At 37.5% G+C, this 16,725-nt stretch overlaps 1 protein-coding gene and 1 long non-coding RNA gene across 2 annotated transcripts in view; one reads left to right on the plus strand and one right to left on the minus strand.

Annotated features, from left to right (window-relative positions):
- The window catches only part of LOC123873127 (PAX-interacting protein 1-like), an 18,870-nt gene continuing 2,145 nt past the window's right edge, over nt 1–16,725 (minus strand). The window contains exons 3-6 of the mRNA XM_045917839.1: nt 16,345–16,418; nt 2,445–2,570; nt 1,717–2,115; nt 1–1,189 (exon numbers count right to left, since the gene is read on the minus strand). Coding sequence (XP_045773795.1) covers nt 422–1,189; nt 1,717–2,115; nt 2,445–2,570; nt 16,345–16,418 — 1,367 coding nt within the window. The 3' untranslated portion in view covers nt 1–421. The remainder of the gene's footprint in view (nt 1,190–1,716; nt 2,116–2,444; nt 2,571–16,344; nt 16,419–16,725) is intronic.
- The window catches only part of LOC123873141, a 15,909-nt gene continuing 12,517 nt past the window's right edge, over nt 13,334–16,725 (plus strand). Inside the window, exons 1-2 of the long non-coding RNA XR_006797608.1 lie at nt 13,334–13,466; nt 13,738–13,740. This is a non-coding gene — a long non-coding RNA (uncharacterized LOC123873141). The remainder of the gene's footprint in view (nt 13,467–13,737; nt 13,741–16,725) is intronic.

The raw sequence follows: 16,725 nt of genomic DNA on the forward strand, positions 1-16,725 counted from the left end.
AGTATTTAAAGTAAGTACAACATCACAGATCAAAGATTTTGTAAGTAGGCTTCTTTTATAATATTTCTGTAGCATTTAATATGATTATAAGCTCTAGGCATATTGTTGTAGAGTTCTTATAGTTTCTATGTTTCTTACAGTTACAGATTCGTATATTTTAAGTGCATGCAAAAGTATTATTTTAATATTTATATTAGCAAATACCACATAGGTACAAGTACTAAAATATTAAATAGGCGATCTTTTAAATAAATAACTTTTTTGGCACGTCTTATAGTATTTACAAAAAATAGAAATGTTAGCATTTTAATAAATAGGTATAATTTTCTACAAATTGTTAATTAGGTAATAAGATTTTGGAGAAGGTATTCAGTCATTGAAGATTTTTTAATATCCTATTTCTAATCAAATTGCAGTTATTTTAATGTTGGTAGTCACCGAAGAGAGATTGGGCGAATTTCCCGAAATATTGTACAGGTGGGAAAGTTGGTAAAGCGGCGGGCGAACCGTGATGACCCGAACTTTGAACTTGAGGTTGGCTTGAGCTCAAGTTGGGTTGAATGATCGGCGCTTGTTTGAAGTAACTTTGTCTTTCAGGGATAGATTGCTTCGACAGTGTCGATTCGGATTTTTCAACATTAAATAACTGTGGTTGCTGGTACGCTTGATGCGTTGGTTGGAGTTGATACTGAGATTGAGATTGATCTTGGATCTGTTGAGGCAGAGACAAACTTTGCTGTTGCAACGCCTGTTCCTGTAACTGTTGATACAAGTACTGTGGTTGTTCTTGGTACTGTACTTGCGGTTGTTGAGGTTGATACTGTAATTGCGGCTGTACTTGTTCATGAGCAACTTGCTGTTGACCTTGGTATTGTATTTGAGGCAACTGTTGAGTGGGGTGTTGTAGTTGATAGCTAATTTGCAAAGGTTGTGCTTGATATTGATCTTGTTGAGGTTGAATTAGCTGTTGAGGTTGTTGATATTGCTGTGGGTGAATTATCTGGTGAGGTTGTTGGTATTGTTGGTGAATCAACTGTTGAGGTTGTTGATATTGTTGAGCTTGAAGTTGAGCTTGCGGCAGTGGTTGCTGATGAGATTGCTGCAATTGAGCCTGGTCATAAGTGGGCGTTGGTTGGTTGACGCTAAATCTGGCGTAGCTGAGGGCATTCTGCTGTTTATCATTGAATACCTGTAATAAGAGAAGAATAATGTGGTATTATATTCAATCTGAAGCTGTGATAGTCTAGTGGTTAGCACGTCCGCCTCCTAATCGGAGGTCGGGGGTTTGATCTCGGGCAGGCTCCTCTAACTTTTCGGATCAATGACGTGGGTTTTATACAATTAGATATCACGTGCTTTAACGGTGAAGGAAAACATCGTAAGAAACCTGCATGCTTGAGAGTTCTCAATAATGACCTCAAAGGTGTGTGAAATCTGCCAATCCACACTTGGCCGGCGCGGTAGCGTGGTAGACTATGGACAAAACCCTTCTCACTCTGAGAGGAGATTCGTGTTCTGTAGTGATGGATTGATCATGATAATACTATTACGAAGAGTTTAAGTTTAAGAGAGGTCTGGCACACGCTGGCACTCTCTCTAGTAGACGATATGACGCTGAACTACCTAGCTTATGACGATTTCTGGTATGTCGATTGATGCATCACTTATTTGCGTACAAAGATTAATGTTCTGCCCAACAAAGATTATGTTACATACCTGGTGAATCACTTGTTTTTCCAAAACCTGCGAAGGTGCCGGATGATTCTTCAAATCTCTTTGCTCAGGCTGTTGATGATTCCTTCCAACAAGATGTTCCTGGCGGTATGCGACTTGGAGCTGGTTCGGTTGCTGGACGTATTGCTGATTGCCATGTAATTGAGGAACTTGGTTATATTGGACTTGCTGGAGAGGACTTGCGGTGACTTGTAGAGGAGCCAAGTTCTGTTCGTATGTTTGCTGAACAAGCTGAGGCTGTGCGTAGTTTAGTTTAGCTAGTTTCTGGGGTTTGGTGTTGTATTGTATGGCATTTGGTGAAGGGAGGGAGAGTCGGTGCTCGGCGTAGGCCAGGTTTGAGGGTACTGGTGCTGATACTTCGTAGGTCGTTGGTTGCCCAAACTGGAAATAAAAACATATACTTAGTTTATAATTTTAAAAAAAGGGGCAGTGTCTGGATAGGTACTTAGAACTTAAAACTATGAGCTTTAATTGCTTAAAATCCAACTAACTCTGAAAAGTTAGAGGTGCGTATCCGGGGTCGAATATAATAATGTATTCAGCACTACTGCTATTATTGCATTTTTGAATAATCCCCAAAAAAATTATTCCACTAAAACTACAAGATAAGACAAATGGTTTTATTGGCATTGGATTGTGTTTTAAGGTAGTATATCACGCTAAGTTTTTACTAGCGTTCTGGTTATACCCTGTATGTTAAAATTCCTTACCCTAGACTGGTAGATGGAGACGGGGGAATACAGATGGTTGGCGATAGCGGCTTGGTACGAAGGGGTCTGTCCGCTCAGCAGGTCAGACACCTTCGAGAACTGAGGCACCGGCGTCGCGTAGATTTGCTGAAACCAAAAATATAACTTTAGGATCTTTAAAATTTCGGAGTTTGAGCCTTCTAAGCAATTAAATCCTGCATGCCTGAGGGTTCTCCATAATGTTCTCAAAGGTATGTGAAGTCTGTCAATTCGCAACAGGCCAGCGTAGCGGACTATGGCCTAAGCCCTTCTCATTCTGAAGGGAGACCCGTTAGCAGTTAGTGGACGAGTGATGGGTTGATCATGATGATGATAGTCAAATATAAAACGAATATTTCTAACGATATCCCATACATCCAAATCTTTTCAAGCATTTGGAAGTTATGGTGGAGTAAAGAAACTCACATTTTAATACCTTAAAAACATTACACTCCTTTTTCTGGACAGTTGTGTACAAGTCTAAGGCTTCCCGCCCGCTGCGTGATTTGTTTGCCAATTCCCTAAAAGCCTAAAACTGACTTTCAAGGAAAGTTAAGAGACAAAAAGCTTTTTTCTTTCCTTCCAGATATCAGGCCGCGCGAACTGCGCCCCGAATCACGTTTTTCGGCTAACGACATTTTGAAAATCCAACAAGTGTGAGTCGGTCCCGCACACGAAGGGTTCCGTATCATCATACAAGAAATAACACTTTTTATTTTTTTGTATTGTGCTTGGCAGCCAATTTGTTTTTTTTTAATTTGTTGCTATTAGAGCGGCAATAGAAATACACATTGTGTGAAATCAACTCTCTATCTATTACGGTTTATGAGATACAGCCCGCTGACAGACAGACGGACTGAGGAGGCTTAGTAATAAGGTCCCGTTGGCACTGTTCGGGTATGGAACCCTAAAAACCGGCGCTTCTTACAATGCAGAACTTTGTAAACCTTTTTGCGACGAAACCCGACGCTTAAGTGGAAGTATAAACTAAAGTTAGCCGAAGCTATTTAGAGCGTACTGTCAAAGTTTTTACACGAAATAAAATGTAAACAAAGTGCTACGGAGCTAGTTAATGTTGTTGGTTTTTCTTGAAAATTATAGTTTTGTTTGTACACAGAAGTTGCAAAGAGGAGAGAGCTTACTTTGCTATAACCCGATCGAAAGAATAACAAAATCTAATGTAGAAGAATTTCGTCTCATGGGGAACGAGTGAACTTCATAAGTAATTAGCAAAATCTGATCGATGGCTGAAGAAATTACGGCTATCAAAAAAAATTGGTTAGGTACTCTAACTTAAATTAACGGCAGCCTTGAACTGATTCCATTAGGTAACTTATACGTATCAGGAATGATGACGCAAAACGTTTCGTGCGTGTAGATGGAATGTCGACGACATAAGGATGGAAACTCGCCCGACGATTTGCGGTTCGGTGGTAAATTAGTGAAGGGTGGACAAAATGGGAAATAAATTCTGATCACACTCTCCGAAATACATATATCGTATAAAACACTGATAAGATGGCGACATTAGTTAATGATCACATAGTAATTATCGCTGGATAGCTAACCGATCTTCGCACTGACCGCCGCTATCAGATTAAATTGTATAGCGATTAGGTTCTCCAAAAACTGTGGTCTACATTGGGTTTATCTAGCGATCCAATTGCTCTGTGCAAATTGACCCAGAACAGAGCTATGCAGTGGTTTAAATCTGGGGTTGTGACCTCTTTGCAAGACTACTAGCTTGAATCATAATTTTAACATCACGGACTACTTATTCTGCTCGTTATGCTATTAGTAGGTACCTATAGATTTTATTCGGTTATTATCCGACTATTTAACAGGGCTCTCTGCGTCACTTACTCCATACAATCGTAGTTCCAATTTCATTTAAATATTAAGCAACCAAAGTCCATAAAATGCAGACATATTCTAGGAACTAATATCTGTGCCTGTGGTGTTTTAGATTTGTCTAAAAATATGTAGTTTTAAAATTGCAGGGACTCAAAGATTTGTATGTGAATTTTTAAGACCGCGTAACTTTGAAACCGAATATTTTAACAGAAATCTGGAAAACCACAGGCATAGATAGTTTCTAGAATATGTCTGCAAAATTTCATGGACTTAATATTCAAATGAAATAGGAACTACGTTTGTATGGAGCGAGTGACGGAGAGACCCCGCTTAAATATGACATGCTTGAATATTCAAATTTTAAAGCGCTGCGACCCTGATCCTTCAAGAGTTTTCCCGCAACTCTATATTTTCTTATCCTTAATGATTCTTGCTTTCGATTACTGTAAGTACAAATCGACGGGTTAAGGAGTCGAAAACAGACACGGTTGGTCTAACTTAAAACTTAAACTGCATTAGGCAAACCAGTCGAGACATAATGGTTTATGTAAAACACCTTTCATAATCAGACAGGCAGATGGTGAAGGCGCTATATGTTATGTAGTGGGATCTGAGACTATTACTAGGCCTTCAGGAGATTGTAGAAGATATTTATGTAATTAGTTTGGAATGATCGCATAGTAATCATCGCTGGGTGGCTAATCGATGTTCGCACCGGCCGCCGCCGCAATCCGATTATATGGTATAGCGATTGCGGTCGCTGTGGGTATAGCTAGCGATTACCCGATACCTCCGTGCAAATTTACCCAGTACAGAGCTACGCGGTGGTTTAAATCTGAGGTTCTGACATTTGGATGACTAGCTTACTGCCACAATTTCATGTGCATGGACTAAAAAATGAATGATCGTCAGCTGTATATCTATGTCTGTACATAAGTGCTTAGATACAGTTGACTACGTGATGAAACGAACCTACTGTTATATTTTATCATCCCACTAATATTGTAAACACGAAAGTATGTATGTATGGATGTTTGTTACTCTTTCACGCAAAAATTACTGGACGGATTTCGCTAGGAATAGAGATAGATTATACCATGGATTAACACATATGCTACACCCCGGAGGCTCAATGTGTTTCCACAGGATTTTCGAAAACATATATCTACGGGAAGAAAGATAGAATATGGCAGAATCTAACAATAGTATTAAGATCTGTAAATTAACCCAAATTCGCAATAAAAATTGAAATTAGGAAAATCAGCTAGTATTTCATATTTCCAACCCCAAGTGGCTTAGGGTGTGGATCATTCATCATTAGCCAGTCTGACAGACATTCAACAGTCAGACCAGTCTTTTTATATTCGTAGATTTATGCCCGCGAGGAGTCACTTTGTTCGCGTGAACTTCACAAAATTCAAACCCTTATTTTATCCCCTTATGTCATGAATTTTCAAAAATCCTTTCTTAGCGGATGTCTACTTCATAATAGCTCTGCATGCCATATAGCTTGGACGGATGGACAGCGTTTACTTTTATACATATACTTATAGATTTTCAGTTCAGTGATTTCGAAATGACCTCCAATAGTTCAATTCAGACAATCGGCGAGGAGATTTGGAGCAACAATAGTTATCACTGCACTAATAAAGCCTCACCTCCGAGCGATAGTATTTAGCTAGGCTTTGCTCGATTCCATTGAATTGTTTGATTGGATTGTATGGCTAACGGGCTATGTTGATCCTGTGATGCTATCGGTGTATTATTCCGGAACTAGTTATGTTGCCTTTTCAATCACTTCCGTTAATTTTGATTCCAAATTCAAATTCGAATTTTACTTCACCGGAAACGTAGGTAGATTTTAGGGTCCCGTACCTCGATAGGGAAAAACAAGCTTATAGGATCACTTTGTTGTCTGTCCGTCTGTCCGTCTAGCCTGTTTGTCAAGAAAACCTATAGGGTACGTCCCGTTGACCAGAATCATGAATTTATCAGGTAGCAATGTCTTATACGAGTAGGTAAGCACAAGTAAAGGGAAAATCCGAAATCCGTTTTTCGTTTTGAGGTACGGAAACCTAAAAAGATTAGATTTAAGAAGTTTCTCCGCTTTTGAAGTTGGTAAATAAAATCGTTTGGAATTTCTTTCTCTGTATTTAAAATGTATTTCGTTTAACGTAAGTCAGATTACGTTTGTGGAAAGCCAAACAACCGAAACGAAAAACCAAAGAATAAATCGCGATCTTGGCAACGATATATCACTGTCACGTGTGCCACAGGAACTCTTTATTTCTCTTTGATTACAATTAAATACGGGATTGAGGTTTTTTAATTTATTTTCATTCTATTACAATTTTTTAAATATAATAAAAGATTGTGAATTTGACCTGCAGCAATGCGCGGGACTGCCAATACGATTGTAGTATACGGCATAATATATACCTACCTACAGGTAGGTACTATTTTACCACCGAACCGCAAGACGTCGGGCGAGTTTCCATCCTTATGTCGTCGACATTCCATCTACACGCACGAAACGTTTTGCGTCATTATTCCTCATACGCATGGCTAAGGTTTGGAATACTCTTCCGCGATCTGTTTTTCCTACCAATTACAATCCGGGTATTATTAAAACAAGAGTGAATAGGCACCTTCTAGGTAAACGCGTTCCATTTTAGACCACATCATCAATTTCTATCAGGTGTGATTGTGGTCAAGCGCTTGCCTATAATATAAGCGTCACTCAGAAAAGCAGGTATTATTTAAATATTTTTATCGAATTATTGGAATGTCCTCTCCAAAACCAACACAAAAAACACAAGTTTAATGTGTAAGGTTATCCGAGAGTTTTAATCTAAACAAACTAATGCCAAAATAAATAATTTAATTAGAGCGTGATTGCTATCACAACATCTAATTATTCAGTTCACAATCCAAATACCGAAAATATGCGATATCGCTACGAATCTCAGAAGGAGACTAAACTAAAACCTTCGAAACACCCGTATTTATGCAAGTTCAATCTTGTTGGCCCCCTAGCAACAGATTGTATGACATCGAATGAGCCAAATATCGATTTTATCAAACTACCTGCATTAGATAAATTAATAATTTTATATTATTGTTGACAATTCAAATCAATTTTTAAAAGTAACCTTACAATAATGAATATAAAAAACTCATATCAAATCATTAAAAAGAGTAAACGCCGAGTTTCTCGCCGGTTCTTCTCGGTAGGAAAGGCATTCCGAATCAGTGAGATGCATTTGATGATTCAAAAGTACCTAAGTATAAAAGTTTGATTGAATAAAAAACTTAAACGTAAAAGTTTGGCAGTTCCTCTGGTGCTGCAAAGTTCATGGGCGGCAGTAGTCACTTAACATCAGGTGACCCGCCTGCTCGTTTTCTCGCTATTTATATTTAAAAAAATCTATTTCTCAAAATTGCTTTACTATATTTGGCGCAGTCGGTAGGAGGGTTAAGTTACTCAAGCAAATGATGTATTTCCCGTTACCTATAGATTTAATCCGGTTCAAAGCGAAGTTTAAGTTTGTTTACCAAACACGAAACTAAGGTCTTCTAGAAACCGCTGCTGGTAAGTAAGTACGTTATCGGTTTTGGAACCAAAGCGTACTCACCGGGAACTTTCTGTGAATCTATGGAGTACCTTCCTAGAACCAGGGTCTGATTATTCATGTTCGTATTTCAAACTTGCTGACCAGGTTGAAATTCGATCCTGGTAATGGAACATTTGAGTTGCTTCTTTCATGGAACAATTAATTATAAACCATTTGACTTTGACCTGCAGGTGTGGGTAGTTCTTAACTTTTAACTACATACATACATATAATACTAAGACGATAACTGCGACTGCTCTCGCTTAGATATAGGCTTAATCCATGGTACTTATAACATTGCAAACAGCCAAATCCGTCCAGTACTTTTGCGAGAAAGAGTAACAAACACACACACACACACACTCATACACATACACACACAATCACAGAATATAGTGAGATTTAATTAGCATTTTATTCTTTACTTCTATTTTATCTTCACCTAACTAGTTTAAAATCATCCCCAAAGGATAATTAACATCAAAATTATCGTATTCTTTCGCGACGTTTAATTTTCATTCGCGCCTCGCAAATTGCCCCGCGATGAATGACGCGAGCTGCTAAACGGCGGGTCTCGCGAAATTAAACGGGTGTCAGGGTTGTATTCAGACCCTAAAAAATATACTACATGGAAAATAAAATTATACTACTTGTCAAAAATTATACTACGTTTGCCGTTTTTCAAGTTCTTTTTTGTCTATGCGCCGGGTTTTTACTTTACTCTATGGGTTTTTGGCATTATGCGTTTAGAGTACTACGTTTCGTATTATCGTCCCTCTTGCTCTGATTCATAAAATACATCAATCCTTCTCTGTCAGGACGACGACCGAGATTTTAAAATAGCACGTGGGAAATCTCCGTCTACCTTGTCGTTGTGTGATTTGGTGTTGCCGTACGTGTCGAAATTCCCGATATTTCAGGATAATAAATACTAGTACTACTTATATAATTATACTACGAAATCCAACCCTGACGGGTGCTTGTAAATTCTAAATAGGTCTCGCGACTGAGTGACAAGACTTCGGTAACTAGCGGGCTCCGTAGTTAACGAGCGTCTTTTTGTTATTACTGGCTTTTTAGTTTAATAGCGGTTTGACCTTTCTGGAGGTCATGCGCTTTTTCCAAAAACTTACTATGTAATCTCAAAATAAGGGCAAAATCCGAAAACCATGAATTTGTGGTTTCATCACAAAAAAAAAATTAAAATCTCGAAAAAAGTAATTTACTAAATCTAATATTCTGCATAATAGAGTTAGGTATACAAGGAACCAAAAGCTTAATTTGCTATAATCCGCCAAACCATCGAAATCTGTATGGTACGCAGCACCACACAAATTCCAACACCACTCGACGCGCGTTCTCAGGAGATGTAGAGTTAGGTAGGTATATCTTGTATGATGGCACGGAACCCTGCGTGTGCGAGTCCGACTCGCACTTGACAGGTTTTTCGTCTGGAGACACGGAACCCTAGAAACTGCGTCCCGAACGGACTCAAATTCTCAAACCTATTAGCTTCCCCCTTTATTCAGTCACTTTTATTTCTGCAGCCATTTGTTATTTAAATTCGTGCCTCCAGTCCAGTCCAGTCTAATTGTTCCTTGTTAATTATCTTTTTGTCTGAGTGTTGTGTTTTATTGCGCGCTATGTATTTCAGCTGGCTTCGTCTGTACAATACGGCCATTACGCTTTTTGCGATGGCCTCCAAGTTTTCAGGTCAAGTTCTTATGCGATGATATTAATTTTGAGATGGTATTAATTTGAAGAGTGAATTTAAAAATTATTTGCAATGAGTTTTATGCTTTCCAATAAAAAAACTTGCTTTGTGGAGGAATCCATCGCGAGGAAACGTGCATGCCTGGGAGATCTTCATTTCATAATGTTCTCAAAGGTGTGTGGAGTACAAATTGTATGTATTTGGCCAGTGTGGTAGACTATGGCCTAAGCCCCTTCTCCTTCTGAGAGTAGTGGGCCAACGATGGGTTGACCATGATGATAACTATTATTTTATTCAGGATACCTACAGGGTGTAACTAGAACGCTAGCAAAAACTTATGGTTATTATTATGGATTAAACACAATCCAATGCCAATAACCATTTACCTTATATCTTGTAGTTTTAGTGATTTAGTACTTTTCAAACCCGCAATGTATAGCGTGCAAAACTTGGGTCAATGTACCACCTACGACGCGGCATTGACTCCGAGTGACCTATTTATGTAACGTTCGTTGGCCTCTTCGACCTGTCTTCGTTTTTGCTAGCGTTCTGGTTACACCCTGTATAATTTATTCACTTTTAGTTTGACTGCAAATAAGTAGACCGCAAATTGTAAGACACGGATGTGGTCTAATTTGATACATCGCTAGATCTCACAACGTAATCTAGTCATGAGACACACACAGCTATCTCAATGTAATCAACCGCGTTAATTGACTATTAGCGAGATACCATCTCATCTATTAGACACTTCACTTTCATTTGATGGGCACCGCCACACCGGAACATTAGCCGACGAGCTCACAGCCAACGGTCTAGCTCTAGACCAACTCTAGAGTTCTGCGTTCCACGTTCACTGTAGGCAAAAACCGACATAGCCAAAAGAAAGGGTTACTATTTTGGCAGTCTATGTATAGGCGTGTAGGTTTGTATAAACTACTGAGCCGATTTTGATGAATGAGGTGTCAATCGATTCGTTATTATGACCCGGGTGATATAGGCTACATTTTATACGAATAAAATTAATCCGACAGATGTTATATCCAAAAAAATAGGGGTCTCTAAATTTTTTTTAGTCAAATGCTAGTCCGACTTGTACATGAAAGGTTCCAACCATCGTACAAGATATTCACTTTATTTTTAAATTTTCTTGGCGGCCATTTTGAAATAAAAATTATTTGTTTGGCAGAGTGATCCAGCGGGCAGCTGCACCAGGGGTCTTACGTACAATGGACGGCTACGTCTCAGTGTGGTAAAGAAACGCAGGAAGAAAGAAGATGAACAAGATGGCTATGGGAACTCTATCTATCCGTGTTTTGAACTTTTGGAAAATGGGACCCTATTCCTAAGCCTGTCCGTCCGTCTGTCTGGATCTCGTGAACCGGCAAAGAGTTGAAATTTTCCCAGAATGTATTGGTATTTCTATTGCCGCTAACAATATGAATTTCAAAATTGTCGCCATGATAGTTAAAAAAATATATAAAGTGTTATTTCATGTGAGTTCGACTCGCACTTGGCCGATTTTTGCTTGAGCTTTGCCGGTCAGCGTGGGTGCGACGCCTTAACAAGTTGCATCATAATCACTTACGTAAAGTGCAGCTCGGTTATCATTTGATCGAACTTGTTTCCCGCCGGAAAACGGCACATGTAATATTATCGCCTACATAGCCTTCGTGTAAATAACTAAAAGGGTGATTCAGATTTTATAATACAAGAGCTGGCGAAACAATTGTAACTGTATGAGCTGCCGGGTTCAATGCACGCCTTGCTTGGCAGAATATGCACGCCTTGCTTGGAATATTATGTGATTTTGAATATTATGTGATTGCCTAATGACAAATTGTAAATAGCGCATAGATTAATGGTTTTTGCATGATGACATAATATGTTAAGAAGGTGAGATAAGATGCTGAACTGGATTCAATTAATTTTGCACGCCATGCTTGGCAGGATTTGCGATTTTAATCTTTAAGACCAATGTAGATACTATGTATGTACCATATTCTAGCAAAATAAACATAATTATTTTATTCGCACCGGTTTTAATTTTACGCAACATAAAAGTTATGCACAAAGTCAGTCTTTAAACAAGTAGGTATATTAACAAGTACATTACAAGTACTTTAAACAAGTAGGTAGGTTAACAAGTACATTGATTTATAGAAAAAATCCTTGTTTATATGAAGATACCTCTAGGCAATATTTCAGTGTTCTACTAGGTCCAAGAACTTGGGCTGGGCGTTGATAAATCAGTCAATGAGTCAGGACTTTTCTTTTTATATATTATATGTTAGATGAAGTTCTTGATTTGGTCGCCTCTAGGTACTCTCTGGTGACGCTTAATGATGTCGATACAATGGTAAAAGATGTGAAAGTGAAAAAAAAAAGTATATGATCGTGTAAAATGAGTTTAATCTTTAACAATAACTATATATTTAGTAGACTACCCAATATACAAGAGCCCGCGAACTTAAATCCGAAAGATCGTAATTACAAGGATAGTTTTAGTCATGCGTGTTGAATATTTTTTAACACAAGCTCTCGGGCTACGAAAGTATAAAAATAACAAACGTCAGGACAAAAGCCTGTAAAGCCAAAAAGTAACATTTCACTGAATAGCCACTGACAATATAAACGGGTCACAAAACAACCCAACCAAAAAGTTCACTGACAGACCGACAGCATTTTCATGCAGTTATTTCAATCTATATCCCACACCGGGTCATAAAATTCCGCAGATTATTTCACGCTGGTCGCCCGGGGCTGTAGGTGCACCACGTTTTTCCGATTTTAGGGGACAGTCCGACTTTCAAGACCCGTGCTACCATAGATCATTACTATTGATTATAGATATTCTATTATGGGGTATAAGAAAAAGGTACCCAGGTTAAATACAAAAAATAATGATTTCTGGAACTTTAAAATTGGTTTCCAGAATTTTAAGACCGACTTCCTAAACTTGGCTATGAGTTGTGCAGCTCAATACTTTATTATTTCAATTAGAAGTTGTTAATTAGTAGACTTTTGCAAGGCGATTAACAAATCGATCACATTTTCATGCATTTTTTCAGTCTATATCCACTAGTATCATAAAAAACTGTTTTTTTTTTCAGGATGTCCCAAAAAATTTTGTAAGTTTGTCAACCCTAAACGGAGGGAGCGAGTGAGCGAGTAATTTATCGAATTTACTCGCATTCACTCCATTCCGATAAACTTAATAAACTATGCTGTCGCTGGAAAATAAACAAAATGACATAACGACAGCGGGACAGCGTTATTTTTAAAGTTGAAAATTCAATAATCGATAATCCAATACATCGAACGGCGCTCTACATTACGAGTACTTCATCTTACCTACTCAATATAGAAAAAATTCTTTCGTCAATAATAATAGGTATAATGACTTCTTTTGTAACTTCGTCTTCGGGATCAAAGATCACAATATATGTTGAAATCCTGAAGCACCTGTTTTTGCTTGAATTTATTCGTTTATTGCTTTCTCGCAAACGAAAGAAAAGTAATATACAAGTCTCGGCCGAATTATGTAGTTTTAAAAGGATTCTGCTGGCACCTCGTCCTCTTAAAATCACTTCGGAAATACTAGGTATTACCTCGTCTTTTTAATACTACTCGACAGTAAATCGCTTTATTTACGGCCTGGACAGTATTGTACCGCCTGGTACTATTATTATCAATCTAATCTTTGAACAGAGCAACCGCCGAGTTTCTCGTTAGTTCTTCTCGGTAGTAAAGGCATTCCGTACCAGTGGCAGATGCTTTTGACTATTCGAAAGTACTTGTAAAAGTTTATTCGAATAAAAAGTTTTTATATTATATTTCTATTTAAAATGATTTTCAGTATAACCCGTTTATTGTAGAACCATTAAAGCGTAATTGACATTTTATGTACAAAGATGTCACATAAATTGGCGGATAATTTTACATATTCATACGACATATATAAACATAGTATATAAATAAGGTGAGGTTATATAATCCTGGTTAACTTGTACTTTGTATCGAAAACTTCTCGTTTAAGTGGAAAAGCGGACGCGATGTAACGTATGTTCCATATAAGTGTCTTACATCAGAGTATGTAACATTTTCCTGGTCTATGTAGGTTCTATGTCACACGTCGAACAGGCTTTACTAGATCTGTACACAAGCGGTGATAGGTCAGTGGTTAAAACGTTGGTCTCCTATTATGGGGGTCCGGAGCACACACCTCTTTTGGGTTTACCCCCCAGAATAGAAGGCCTTAACCAATAGGCTATCACCACTTTTTTCAATTTTTAGGATTCCGTATCTCCAGGCAAAAATATAAATGTAGGATCACTTTGTCGTCTGCCTGTCTACCTGTTTGTCTATCTGTTGTGTCAAAATCCATTTAGGAAATCAATACCTATAAAGTACCTACTTTCCGTAGACCTAGAATCATATTTGGTAGGTAGCCATGTCTTATACTTAGCATTAGTAAAGGAAAGAACCGGTTCACCGGATTTTACAGTACGCAAAAAGGCAATTGATGAATTCGTTAGTGACAAAGTTGCTTAAAGGCTGAGCTTCAGTTGCTTACAAGGTGGTGTAGTGTACCTACCTATTATACACTACACTATACTACAAAATTTATACACTAATACTTAGCTGCAATCATACCTGATGGCAAGTGATGATGCAGCCTAAGGTGCTAAGATGGAGCGCGCTTGCCTAGAAGATCAATCAATCAATCAATTTATTTATTTGCTGATACAGGTTTTACAGGTGTAATTATAGAAATAGTCCAGCTGTATCACGCCAAGCTGTCATGCAAATACCACTAGGCACTGAAGATGCCTATTCACTCTTGACTTGAAGGTACCCATAAAACTTTAAAGACATGTAACTTACGTTTAAGAGGGGTCTCAACATCCCACAGCTGGACATAGACTTAAAGATACCTATATTATAATTGGAGGGCAAAACTGATGCTGGAAGGGCGTTCCAAATCTTAACGGTGCGAATTAGAAATGAGGAGGCAAATTCGCAATAAGTAGGTATCTAGTTATAATCCTAAGTTTTACCTAACACTTAATCTATATGCTTCCTAATGTTTACATCCTTATCTAAGACAACTGTGTATTAACTATTAATAAAGATTATGAGGGTAATAAACAGGAGAAACGCTTTGCTTCAAGAAGAGCTTTGTGAAGAACAACATTTAATATGTACCTAAAGCTACACGTAGTACGGGTGTGAGGCTTAGGTTGTAATACCTCTCAAGGTGATGAAGTAAACAGGCATTGGTTTCAAAGAGAATACCTACTTAAATCCTCTTTGCAAAGGATTCAGAGGGTTAAAAATATTGAATACAGGATTTTTCTTTTTATATGTATGTTACAGTCATAGTGATTAAATAGCTATTATACATAATGACTGGTCATTATGTATAATATCAAAATTGACTAGACAATGTAATAAATTAATCACTTTATCCGGATATTATTCATAATAGCGGTTCAAAGTTAGCCAAAGTAATAAATACGGTCTAACTTTGAACCTAACCTAACCTAACCTAACCTAACCTAACCTAACCTAACCTAACCTAACCTAACCTAACCTAACCTAACCTAACCTAACCTAACCTATGTACCCGTTATAATACATAATTATGTCATTAAACCACGAAATAAGTCTCAAAACAGTATAATATTGCTACACATATAGTTAGGTATGCATAAGGCAAATTGAAATATAATTTTATAATATTTACCTGTAAGTACCTACTTGTTTTATTACATCATCCAAGTCTTCGAAGAAATTATATAAAATTGCTAGTTAATGTGATTAATTCTGTGTCAATTATCAGTTTATCTAAATTGGGTAGACATTATAAATAATGACTAGATAATATATATAATATCAGGATTTATTACTTTGGCTGTGACATGTATATTGAGACGGATCCATATATTATCATCGCTGTGATGATTAAGGATCAGAGATATGGACGCTAACTACGGGTCTTATAAGAAAGCTCGGTCACTCAGCGGGCGACGCGACGGAGAGAGCTAAGCTTGAAATTTCTTGCAGTGGACATCTATCGGCTAACAATGATGATGATCATAATATTTAGACGGAAGGTCTCACGCCCCTTAGTAATTAGCAATATAACAAAGGGACTATTATTACGTATGGAATGTTTCAATTAAACTTAGAAAATCTTCCAAATCTAAATGAAACGTTTTAATTTTAATTAGGATTAGAACGAAGTGACTTAATTAAAGTTGGTTTGAAATGAATTGCCTTGACCTAAGCTAACAAAGTAACATAAAAATAAATATAAGTTAAACAATAGAAGTTGAAGGCCTAGTTTGGGAGAGTTACTTAATTATTATTTAAGTAAATTATGTTAAACTTAGTATTAAAAGTTAAAAATATTTTTGACTTTTTACAAGTATATACTTACTTTTTAATCATTGAATGCATCAGCACTCGTTCGGAACGTCTTTCCTTAATAGGAGAACCTACAAGAAACTCGGCGGTTACTCTTTTCAAAGATTCAATATAGGTAAAATTATATGCCGTGTATACATAGAAGTAGGTAATTGCAGTCCCGCGCATTGCTAGAGCGAGCTGTAGGTCAAATCCACGCTCTTTTATCATTTACGTAATCTTCGATTGTGTAATAAAATTAATTAAGTAGGTATTATGGTTAACTCACTTGTGTTGGTGATTTGTCCGGTAATGCATTGTTTGAATCTGCGTATTCTATTCCGCCGCCGAAAGCTGGAGATGCTGGAAAAAATAAAATTATTAATTGTAGAAAATAATCGAAGGGATAAATGAAGTGATCAAAACAAGGTGAAATGAAAATGTCCTACTTTGGGTCAGTTAAGAATCGAATATATAAACTACGGAACCCTAAAAAGCGGTGATGATCTAGTGGTTAAGAGGTCGGCTCCTTTTCGGAAGGTCGGGGGTTTGATTCTGAGCAGGCAATTAATTCTAACTCTTCAGAGTTGTTGTGCTTTTTAAGTAATTAATTATCACTTATACGCGACTAGGAATCCTTCATGCCTGAGAGTTCTTCACTATTGTATAA

The sequence above is a fragment of the Maniola jurtina genome, chromosome 16, assembly GCF_905333055.1.
Source record: "Maniola jurtina chromosome 16, ilManJurt1.1, whole genome shotgun sequence".
In the NCBI taxonomy this organism is placed as follows: Eukaryota; Metazoa; Arthropoda; class Insecta; order Lepidoptera; family Nymphalidae; genus Maniola; species Maniola jurtina.